General features: G+C 45.0%; 1 protein-coding gene across 1 annotated transcript; it reads right to left on the bottom strand.

Annotated features, from left to right (window-relative positions):
- Nucleotides 1–5,138: 5,138 nt before the first annotated feature.
- SHISA3 (shisa family member 3) lies at nt 5,139–11,654 on the bottom strand. Its single transcript, XM_028744867.2, has 2 exons — nt 11,345–11,654; nt 5,139–7,401 (listed from the first exon to the last, which is right to left on the bottom strand). Exons 1-2 carry the CDS (start codon nt 11,637–11,639, stop codon nt 6,956–6,958), a joined length of 741 nt encoding a protein of 246 aa, XP_028600700.2. The 5' UTR covers nt 11,640–11,654; the 3' UTR covers nt 5,139–6,955.
- Nucleotides 11,655–12,016: the final 362 nt, after the last annotated feature.

Raw genomic sequence — 12,016 nt, 5'->3', positions numbered from 1 at the left:
AGAAAGAAAGTTATTACTGGAGCTGCACAACAGAGAAACAGGTACCAAGTTTGAACAAAATTATCCGTCGGAACCATTCCTGGCTTTCTTGCATTCTTGAATAAGCTGATCATCAAGTGCTAATTCCAAATTCTACCAGTATGCAGTACAAGCCCCCCTGAAAACAGCAAACCATTTACTACAATTGATTGGTAACCGCAACTTGCTTTTGCCTGACAGGTCTAACGCACCCTGGAAGTTACAAGTGATTTAGCTGGTGTTCTGTTGAGATTTGTTTTATTATTATTCACATGTGCTTAAAGAATTGCAATGTTTGGCCAGTTTCCCAAGTCCACTCCACCCCAAGGCATTGCTCTGCTTACTGGGGACTGCTCTTGGAAGCCGAGCTCTATTATCTGGGCTCGCAGGGAATTCTCCATTTGCCCACTTCATGCTGTGCTCTGGGTACCACAGAAATTTTAAGAGCGTGGCTGCTGAAAGGAGCAGAGAACGCAGCAGTTGTTCAGCTGTCCAACAAGGAACAAACATCAACTTCCTGGTCGGAAGGTAGGTGGTACGTCTCCTTTTTTTTTTCCCCCAATTTTTTTTTTATTCATTTTATAACACAAATAAAAACACACACACAGAAAAGACAATACGAACAAATTCTTGTTATATCCTTATTTACTAAACATTGTTAAGTTGGTTTCCCCAAGTCCCACCTATCGGATTTTCATTTTACTTCATCTTTAGCAGTTTACATACATCATAATTTCTAACCCTTTGTTTTAATTATACTTAAAATAACTTCACATTTTATCACTTACAAATAATACTATTTTAAAATGCCCTATCTTCTACTTCTAACCTATATCCAGCCTATATCCACTTCCAGAGCTATTCTAAGGTTTAAATATTAACATATTTTTTCAAATATTCCTTAAACTTCTTCCAGTCTTCTTCCACCGTCTCTTCTCTCTGGTCTCGGAATCTCCCGGTCAGTTCGGCAAGTTCCATATACTCCACAATCTTCATCTGCCATTCTTTGATAGTTGGTAAAGCTTGTTTCTTCCAATTCTTTGCTAACAATATTCTCGCAGCTGTTGTGGCATACAGAAAAAAAGGAACATCCTTTTTGGGGATTTCACCCCCCACTATACCAAGTAAAAATACTTCTGGTTTTTTAGTAAATGTGTTTTTCAACACTTTTTCAATTCATTATATATCATTTCCCAGAAGTCTTACCTTGGGGCATGTGGAAGGTGGTAGGTCTCCTGGCCCAGCATCTGCATTGTATTCCTCACTGAGGGCAAGGAAGGGAGTTCATGAGTGGAACCCGCCCTGTGGCTGCCATCTTTGATTTGTCTCGAAAGATCTGCTGAGGGGAGCACCTACACCATGCCCAGCTCTGAAAAGCCCTGCCTGGTTTCTCTGGAGATGGGCAGCCTTACCCCAAGTTCCTTAAGCGGCTGAATGAATAAAGGGATAAAGTAGGTGGGGTGGTTCAGCTCATCCTCATCTTCGTCTTCATCACCCCCTCATCCCAGCCACTCCTCTGAGGAGCCCTGGGAGGAAGTGCAGGCCATGATGAAGCCACATGATGGACAGCTTCTTAAAAAGCAGAGACATCACCTTGCCAACAAAGGTCCGTATAGTTAAAGCTATGGTTTTCCCCGTAGTGATGTATGGAAGTGAGAGCTGGACCATAAAGAAGGCTGATCACCGAAGAATTGATGCTTTTGAATTATGGTGCTGGATGAGACTCTTGAGAGTCCCATGGACTGCAAGAAGATCAAACCGATCCATTCTTTTAAAAATCAGCCCTGAGTGCTGACTGGAAGGACAGATCCTGAAGCTGAGGCTCCAATACTTTGGCCACCTCATGAGAAGACTCCCTGTAAAAGACCCTGATGTTGGGAAGGATGGAGGGCACAAGGAGGAGGGGACAACAGAGGACGAGATGGTTGGACAGTGTTCTCGAAGCTACCAGCATGAGTTTGACCAAACTGCAGGAGGCGGTGGAAGACAGGAGTGCCTGGCGTGCTCTGGTCCATGGGGTCACGAAGAGTCGGACATGACTAAACAACAAATATTCCCACAGAGCCAGGAAGAACCTCAAGGACCCTGGACATGAGCGAAGTAGGACCATTGCCCCCAAATAGGAGCCAACTCCTGAGGGCCAAGGTCCCTTCAGCCCCCCAATAAAATATTTGAGCCCCCCTCCCCAAGTTGATGGGCATTGCCATTCAAATGGTGTGTGTGTGCCATGTCATGTGATCAGTTATGTGAGGCAAGGCTTACCTGCCCCCCCCCCCATATTTTATTCAGGCTGGCATCTGTGGTCCCTCAGGCCAGGCCCAATGGCACAGGGGCCCAAAACGTCTCTTTCCTTCAGGCAGAAAGGAAGAAGCAAAAGAGGTGGATCTGCACAGGCCTCCGAGTCCAAATTTGAGCCAGATAGGGAGAGGAGATGGCTGCCAGGTTATGAAACTTCTCTCTTTGTCCGTCTGTTATCTGACATCTGTCACCCAATATTGGGAATATTGCTTGCTTCTGCAGATACTCTGTCCCAGAATGACCGCGCATGTTCACATGACCACATGTGGAATGTTCTGCCAACTGTGTTACACCCTCTCCAACACATTGGCAAGGCTGTTTTGTTAATGTACCTGCATCTTAACAGGGTGAACTTAATGCTATACCACTGAATCCTCACAAGCTGTGTCTTAATATTTAGGATTGCAGTTGCTGAGTGACAATCATTAAACAAATCCTGAAATTCTCAATGCGTTGTTCACCTGTGGACTTGGCCGTAGAAGATGCTTGAGAGCCATAGAAGATACCTGAGAGGATTTCCTTTTTACTTTTAAGTAAAAGCAAATAAAAAACCAAGCTGTTGTTATCTGAGAGCATTTTGCTGCTGCTCGGTTCATGACATTCCCAATATTGGGTGACAGATGTCAGATAACAGACGGACAAAGAGAGAAGTTTCATAACCTGGCAGCCATCTCCTCTCCATATCTGGCTCAAATTTGGACTTGGAGGCCTGTGCAACATTTCCAGTGTAATCCAAATCTGGGTTTATAAACAATATTCAAAAACCAGCTCAATTTACGATACAAGGAACCTTTTCTTTTAGTGGTGGCATGCTCTGAATAGCAAATGTGATGTGGAGGACTTCACTGAAATTCAGCGCGCTTTTCTGAAATTATCTTATGAACATTCCAATGACTGGCATCCAACGAGTTTACAAATAAGCTTTGGGCGGGAAAGGTCACCTGACCCTCAGGGACAACTGTGCAGGTGATATCAGAAACTGCCGGAGGAAGGAAAGGCTGTAGGAATCCTCTTGGGGCACTGGGTTCCCCAGATAAACAATGGTGTATGTTTATTCTTGATCAGACTGAGGGCTAAAGGAAATGAGACATATTTGTTGGTTGGTTGGTTAAGCCAGGGATGGGGAAGTTTCTTGGCCCAGCAGGCCTCAGCTTTAAATCCCTCCAAAACCCACAGGCCAGCTCTGATACTTGTCCATCACCTGGTGTCATGAGGTGCCTGTTAAGTGGGAGGTCCTGCCCATCTATCAAAGTTGACCTGAGGGTGGGGTGGGGAGGGTCTGCTTTGACAGTGCATTCCCTTTGAAGCAGCACCCAGCAGGATTGAGTCCTCTCCTCACTAGCCAATGAGCAATGGGTTCAATCCTGCTAGCTGCAGGGGTCTGCATCATAGCAAGTTTCCCACAGGGGTGGAAAAAACCAACTGAACAAACAATATGGATAACCCCACATCCAGGTCATGCTCAGCCCTATATTTACACACGGGGAAATGGAAATGCCAAACTACTTCAGGCACACTGAATTTAAGTAGCTAGAATCAAAAAATTGAAAAATCGTTATCAGTGCAGAAATGTATGTTTCACCCGTTTCCTGTTATGAGTGGTATTCAACTATGCTTCACTCACAGCAGACCTACGGAGATTAACAGGCCTAACTTAGTCATGTTCATTTATTTCACTGGGTCTACTTTGAGGAAAACCACCCTATATTTCTGCTTCTCCACCCCCATCGTTCAGCCCGGACACTGAGGTCCAGCGCCGAGGGCCTTCTGGCGGTTTCCTTACTCCAGGAAGTGCAGTTACAGGGAACCAGGCAGAGGGCCTTCTCAGTAGCGGCACCCGCCCTGTGGAACGCCCTCCCACCAGATATCAAGGAAATAAACAATGATCTGACTTTTAGAAGACATCTGAAGGCAACCCTGTTTAGGAAGTTTTTAATGTTTGGTGTTTTATTGTGTTTTTAATATTCTGTTGGGAACCGCCCAGAGTGGCTGGGGAAACCCAGTCACATGGGCAGGGTATAAATAATAAATTGTTGTTGTTGTTAGCATTAAAAACAGGAAATCATTGCTTTAATTGGCTACTCAACAGATTCAGAGGTGTATTCAAAAACACAACAGAACACAACAGCGTTTGCGGTTGGACAAAGCTCTGTCACATTTGTTATAACGGAGCTTGCTTCTACATATATTCTTAAATTAAAAACACATTGCTTTACCTGGGCTCCTTTGGGAGGAAAAGGCAGGATAGAAAATTTAAAAACAACAAAAGATTTCTTAAAATTAAGATGCAGCACAAGAGATGGGAAACCTGCCGTTCTCCAGCTGTTGTTCAACTCCAACTCCCATAAGCCCCAGCCGGCCTGGCCAGTGGTCAGGGATGATGGGAGCTGCAGTCTAGGAACTTATGGGGGGGGCAAAGGTCAGCCACCCCCAGTGTAAATAGTTTACGCACCTGTTAATTTTGATTTCCGACCAATTTAAGTTGTGCAAAAGTTTTCAGGTACTCTCAGCAGGCCAATAAATTCAGCAGTTTTACAGGCCATTTTGCCAATTCAGAAATATAAGCAATTGTAGGAAAGTAAACTAGTTATGCTAGTGGGAGCCACTAGTGCAATGGGGGTTTCCCTCCTCCCCACAAGCTCCTCAACAGCTCTGTGGGGGTCAGGAGAACCACCAAAACAGGTCACAAGGGGAGGAGAGGGACATTGCTCCATCAGAGGAAGCATCTCTGCTGGCCTAATGGAACAGTCTCCCTAGGGAGACTCTGAATTCCACCCCATGTTTCCATTAATTCAAAACATAAACATATTGGACAACCAAAATATTGTTTCAGTCGTGGAGCGTTTTATTGGGAGAAAAACTGTGACTACAAAACACTGACAAGCTTGTCAATACATTTTAAGTTACAGTTCTTAAACATTATTTTAGATAGTGCGGATTTTACAAAAGAAAACTTTTATGTACCCAGCTTTGTCTTCCAAGTCACAGGACAAAAACTCAATAAATACACAAGGCTACTTCGGCATTTTAATGTTTTATACACTGCACATCTGTGAAATTACTGTATAGCTTTTAGATGTTATTACAACTTATTCTCCTGACTGTGAGAAATTTTGTACAAACTCTTAGTTAAAGCTTGCTTATTAGTGAAATACCCAGCAATCCTGTCACACGTGAAACAGTCCTAGCACAACGGTCTATGCTATCACACATTCAAAACAGTGCATCACTTTTTTCCTGGCCCAACAAATGTTGGCATTGGTTAGTGTCTTTAATTCAGTGTTAAGATACACTTTTTTTAAAAAATGGGGCTTATAGCCATTAATTTTCTTTCATTTTATAGCTTGTTCTTTTAGTGACATGATCTTCCAATATCTATGAATAAAACTATTCCCTTTATAATAAGTGAAACTAATTCTGGTGAATTTTTTTTAGATAAGCCTATATTTAAAACACACACAAAAAGCAGGGCATGATCCAGTCAGATATCCCACTATCTGGAACTGATATGTTTAAAGTTCATATCGAAACCATCACTAATGCTACCCATCGCCTAAAAAAATTATCCAAACAATGTGGTTGTTTAATGTCTTGTTTTCCTTGTATCTGCCAGAACTCTGTTCATATTAGATCACAAAAATCATAGAACTGTAGAGTTGGAAGGGATCCTGAGGATCATCTAATCCACCCCCTTGCAAGGCAGGAATGTGCAGCTTTACTCACACAATGACACACATTGGTCAGGTGACACTTTCTGAATGCAGATATGCTCCAAATTGACATCAGTTGAGAATGTGCATTTTATTCCAACAAGTCCAACATGTTTTAGACCAGTTACAGATAGGTAGCCGTGTTGGTCTGCCATAGTCAAAACAAAAAAATTCCTTCCAGTAGCACCTTAAAGACCAACTAAGTTAGTTCTTGGTATGAGCTTTCGTGTGCATGCACACTTCTTCAGATACACTGAAACAGAAGTTGCCAGATCCTTCTATGAGTAATACCCCTTCCCACCTTCTCACTATATAGAAGGATCTGGCAACTTCTGTTTCAGTGTATCTGAAGAAGTGTGCATGCACACGAAAGCTCATACCAAGAACTAACTTAGTTGGTCTTTAAGGTGCTACTGGAAGGAATTTTTATGTTTTAGACCAGTAAAGGTAAAGGGACCCCTGACCATTAGGACCAGTCATGGCCGACTCTGGGGTTGTGGCGCTCATCTCGCTTTATTGGCTGAAGGAGCCGGCGTACAGCTTCTGGGTCATGTGGCTAGCATGACTAAGCTGCTTCTGGCGAACCAGAGCAGCGCACGGAAACGCCGTTTACCTTCCCACCAGAGCGGTACCTATTTATCTACTTGCACTTTGACGTGCTTTCGAACTGCTACGTTGGCAGGAGCAGGGACTGAGCAACGGGAGCTCACCCCATTGCGGGGATTCGAACCGCCGACCTTCTGATCGGCAAGTCCTAGTACCAAACGAAAATTCCTGCAATAATTGACACTTTTTTCTAATGGGTAACTCACCCATTCACGTTTTTTTCAGTTCCGTAAGCAGAGAACACCACAATGAAAACCACGTAACACAGGAGTCCATTGTGCTTCTTAGCGAAAGCGCTGTTTCGAACGTTCGCTCGGCTCTGGCTAAGTTTCCGGAACGCTCTTCCCAGTTAGAGACGGCTCGGAGTCCAGAGGATAGGAGAAATATGGTCCTGACACCAAAAACCCAGAGGGCTGAGAGAGGCTGACGGAGTGGCCCATTTGCAAGCAGCCTGGCGTGTAAGGTGGAGGTGAAGGTGCCGCTGTAGAGATAGACTCTGGCCTGGCAAATGAAAACCTGCCGAGAGAGCCGGCTGTGCAACTTGAGCTGGCAGCAGAGCTAGATTGTCTCGATGGAGTCCTTAAGCTAGTCGAGGTCAGGATCATGGGCAAAGTCTCCATCTGGTAACTTCGGAGAGAAAACCGGATCGGCTGCGGCAGCGTTTGCTTCGGCCTTAAACACGTGCAGCAATAAACGGCGACAAAGGAGCCCACGAACAGGAAGGCGAGGAATATCGATCCGACGATCAGGAACGGCACATAGACTGGTTCTGAGTGAGACGGGAAAAATAAATTATGAACAGAATATAGCCAGGCTTTGTGCATTAGAAAATCATTGCTTATATTCTTCCGTTTTCGAACAAAGGGCTTCGCAAAGATGATGGCACAATAATCAGTCTTGATAGCATACCTGACACTAATTCTCTGGGTCACTCACTAATGGGTTGGAGCCAGACTAAATTAGTTCCACTTCGTTTCCAATCAAATCAATGGGACATAATTTAAGCTAAGATGAGCTTGTCTGATTGATTTTGATGATGCCTACGTTCAACGAACTGAGTCTGGATCCAACCCCAGCTAAAATTCTAACTGCAAGCATCTAAATTCTTCTTACTCAGATCTCAACCAATTCCTGCACCAATCCATTTTTTTTTTCTAGTCAGCCTCTAATTTCCACACATGGAACAAAAATCTCATTGGACAAGTTGTTGTTTTTTTTAAAAAAGGTTTGCGATCAATGATTCCACCCTCTACTAGTATTCCCCAGTTAGTTCAAGCGATTCTAACCCTGTATTTCCATCCAGGAAACTTTCCCTACTTGAAAGTTGTTTGTTGTTAGAATAGTAACTATTTCCAACAATATTTTTTCCACTTGGCATATCTGAACCTACTTTGCTACAAAATGCTTCCTTTTTCTTTGCTCCCCAGTTCCTCTCCTTTCTGTTTAACCCTGAGAAAAACTTCTGTGGAATTCATAAGGCTATCTCACCGCTTGTGGTTATTATTTTTAGATGGTCCTAAGAAAAGTACTGCACTAGAGAACCTGGCATAATTCTCTTATTTTCAAGGGTGAAGGAAGTGCTTTTGGTTTCCAGCCATTTCCCCCTCCTTTATATGAAATGAACGTGTAAATTCCAAAACTGGAAATGTCTGAAACCAAAACGCTACAGCTCCAGAGCTCTAGAATGGCTTCTTATGAAAACAGTGAAATAAAGATTTTGTTGCAGAGTTAAGTCTACAGTCCTGACCACTGCTGAATTCAGTGGAACTGGTGAACGGAGCTGCAAACCTAGGCACACTTTAACTTGGGAATAAGTCCCAATGAATTCATAGGAAGTCAGAGGAAAGATGCCCCAAATTTGGCTGCAAATAATTTGCTGGATGTATTTGCAAACTTCTTCCATTTTTTTACAAGATGCAGAAAACGGGGCAGCAGGTGCACTGATTCGACACGAATCCTGACTCTGAAAGGGATAGTAGAGCAATTCTGCTCTTTTGAATGTTAAGGTTACAGCCTTGTACACAGTTACTTGTTATGGGAGCTTAGATCTGATGTCAATCTTTATGATTTCAGTGGGGACTGTTCTATATTTTATTATTGTTTTGTGCTTGGGAGTGTCTTTTCAAATTAGGTGGGGCAATTGGGCTTTTTCCTACAAAACATCAACAATGTGCTTTGGGGGACATTGAGAATACTAAGAACATAAGAAGAGCCTGCAGGATGAGGCCAATGGCCCACCTAGTCCAGCATCCTGTTCTCACAGTTGCCTGTAGGAAACCAGCTAGTAGTATTCGAACACAAGAGCCCTCTTCCCTCCTGTGGTTTCCAGCAACTGGTATCCACAATACCCATGACCTGAATACTTTCCTATTTACCCTGTGATCCAATTCTGAAGATCTAGGAAAACAGAAAGGAAAGATAAAAGTTGCAATAATGTTGTATTGCATCTTCTTTTACTGCAGTATATTTGGGGTGGGCTTTAAAGGGATTCTATTTTATTTTATTGAAGTTGCTTTCCTGGACCGGACAGCAGCAAAGTTTATGATGGCTTGAAGGTTTTCTAATCCAAGTACCGACTGCCCAAGATAGCAGCTTTGAAAGTAGTAAGTCCAAACAATGTACCTGAAGTAATATGTTTGTGTCCCATGAAAGGGCTGCTTTCTACCCCTTTTTAAAAGTCTAGGGAGTTAGAAAAGTTCTCCCAAGCATCGCCCATGAGCTCTGCTATTTATCTGCGACTCTGATCCTTCCTCGGTGGATTAAAAGCATGAAATAGAAAGGGGGAAAACGCTTGTAGACTTTATATTTTTGAGGATTTACCAAGCCCACCTGCTTGGCTGGTGAATAACATTTTGAGCGCAATCGTGTTCAAGTTTACTCAGAAGTCCCACTGTGTCCAATGGGGCATACTCCTCCATAAATGCACACAGAATTGCAGCCTTTGTCCCTTAATAACTGGTGAAAATAGCAGTGCCACACATGACCCCACATCTGATTCGGGGCAGATCCTGACCTCCTAGGATAGGTAGCAAATGCCCTTCACTTCTAGACAGACTTAAAGACACCCCCACTTTAAAAAATAAAAACCTTTTACAATGAATTCAGCTAATTAAACAGTCCTAAAATTTAGTTAAAGAAAGAATAGCTAAGCGCCAAGGACTGTGCAATGTAGCGGCTTTCTAAAACACCACAGTGAGCTTTTTGCTAGAAAAAGGCATCAGGGTTTTCTTAAGATTAAAGGTAACCCTGCAACAACTGATAGAATGCTTTCCAGAAAGACAGGCGGATTTCAACGCTACCCAAACTCTCTTGGGAATAAAGTCCTGGGACTTCTGAGCAGCCACTCTCAGGGCTTGGCGTGAAAAATAAATTTAGCCCAGCAATTTTCCTTTCATCAAGGCATGTGGTGAGAACCCATACAGGAGGAATACTTAAGGCTGCCAACCTGCGCCCACTTTCTTCGCACTAAGTTCCGCAGAAATTTATGCCCAAGGAAATACACGCATAAGCTGCCTGCTCTCCCTGAAGGTGCTTGTGGTTCCACACAGCCTGAAGGGCAAAATCGAAACGGGCGGTTTGTAGTGGGATCCACAGGCGCCAGGGCAGGAGGACTGGACTGCGAGGAGATACGACAGCCATCTTCCAATATCTAAACGACTGCCCCATGGAGGACGGAGCAAGCTTGTTTTCTCCTGCTACTAACCAAGGACTTCAATTTACAAGAAAGGAGATTCCGACTAAACATTAGAAGTAACTTTCGGACAGTATGAGCCGTTTGACAGGAGAACGGCCTCTCTTGGGAGGTGGTGGGCTCTCCTTCCTTGAAGGTTTTTAAGCCGAGGTTGGACGGCCGCCTGTCATGGATGATCTAGTTGAAATTCTTGCATTGCAGAGGGCTGGACTAGACAACCCTCAGGGGTCCCTTCCAACTTTGCGATCCTAACATCACATTGATTCCTGCAATCACAGAGGGTTCGACTAGATGACTCTCAGGATCCCTGCATTTAGTCCTGCATTGCACGGGGGTGGACTAGATTATTATTATTATTAAATTTTATTTATACCTTGCCCTCCCCAGCCAAGACCAGGCTCAGGGCGGCTAACACCAGGTATAAAACAATTAATTGAAATACAACTTAAAAACAAGATTAAAACACAACATTAAAATGATGACTCTCAGGATCCCTTCCAACTCTGCATTTAGTCCTGCATTGCATGGGGGTGGACTAAATTATTATTATTATTATTATTATTATTATTATTATTATTATTAAATTTTATTTATACCCTGCCATCCCCAGCCAAGACCGGGCTCAGGGCGGCTAACACCAGGGATAAAACAATTAATTGAAATACAACTTAAAAACAAGATTAAAATGCAATATTAAAATGATGATTTTCAGGATCTCTTCCAGCTCTGCATTTAGTCCTGATTTGCACGGGGGTGGACTAGATTATTATTATTATTATTAAATTTTATTTAATTTTATTGAAATACAACTGAAAATCAAGATTAAAACGCAACATTAAAATGATGACGCTCAGGATCCCTTCAATCTCTGCATTCAGTCCCGCATTGCCCGGGGGTGGACTAGATGCCGCCCAGGGCGCCCTTTCCAACTCCGAGTCCGCGTTTCCACGCCACTCGGGGACCCGCTTCTTTCCCCCGCAACCCAACCCCACTCCTCCCTCCCTCCCCGGCCGGCACTCACGGGCGCTCCCGGCCGGCTGCTCCGCTTGCGCCGGGTCGTTGGTGCAGCCGCCCTGCTCGAGTCTGGCGCCGGCGTCGGCGCAGCAGTAGCGCAGGGCGCACGAGCCGCAGCAGATGGCGGCGTCGGGCGCGTCGAAGCGCTCCGGGCAGGCGAAGCCGGCCGAGTAGGCGCCGCGCGCGTCCACCCAGCCGTGGCAGTACTCGCCGCCGCCCAGCGCCGCCGCCACCGCCGGGCCGCCCCACCGCCCGGCCAGGCAGCCCAGCGCCAGGCAGCGCAGCCACGCGCCCGGGCCCATGGCCGACCCTCGGGCGACTCCCGCTGCCCACCCCGAGGCGCCCCCTCAGGAGGGAGAAGGCGGGGACGGCGCTCCAGGCCGCCGCCGGCCCCTCCTGCTGCTCCTCCTCTCCCCGCCGAAGCCTCTGGGCCACCGGCGTCGAGGCTCCCCCTTCCCCTTTCGCCTTTCCCTCCGGGGTACGTTAGAAGGGACCACGAGGGTCCTCTAGCCCAGTGGTTCCCAACCTGTTTTTTTTTTGGGGGGGGGGGCAAGCATCTCTAAAATCTTAATTGACCCCCCACGTGACATATGGTGCTTATCATTCAAAAAGTGAACTCATGTTCAAGTGGAGGAAGCCTAAAAGGCCATTAACTCTTGATAACTCATTCTGGAATTGC

Source organism: Podarcis muralis, chromosome 9, assembly GCF_964188315.1.
Source record: "Podarcis muralis chromosome 9, rPodMur119.hap1.1, whole genome shotgun sequence".
Lineage (NCBI taxonomy): Eukaryota > Metazoa > Chordata > Lepidosauria > Squamata > Lacertidae > Podarcis > Podarcis muralis.
The sequence above is the reverse complement of the archived record's forward strand: the minus strand, read 5'-3'. Positions and strand labels throughout refer to the sequence as shown.

What these genes read in the sequence shown, in the direction of transcription:
- SHISA3 (XM_028744867.2), bottom strand. Translation starts at nt 11,639, where the DNA reads ATGGGCCCGGGCGCGTGGCTGCGCTGCCTGGCGCTGGGCTGCCTGGCC. An exon ending in GCAGCCGGCCGGGAGCGCCC is followed by an intron (nt 7,402 to 11,344) that starts GTGAGTGCCGGC and finishes CGTCTCACTCAG; the next exon opens with AACCAGTCTATGTGCCGTTC.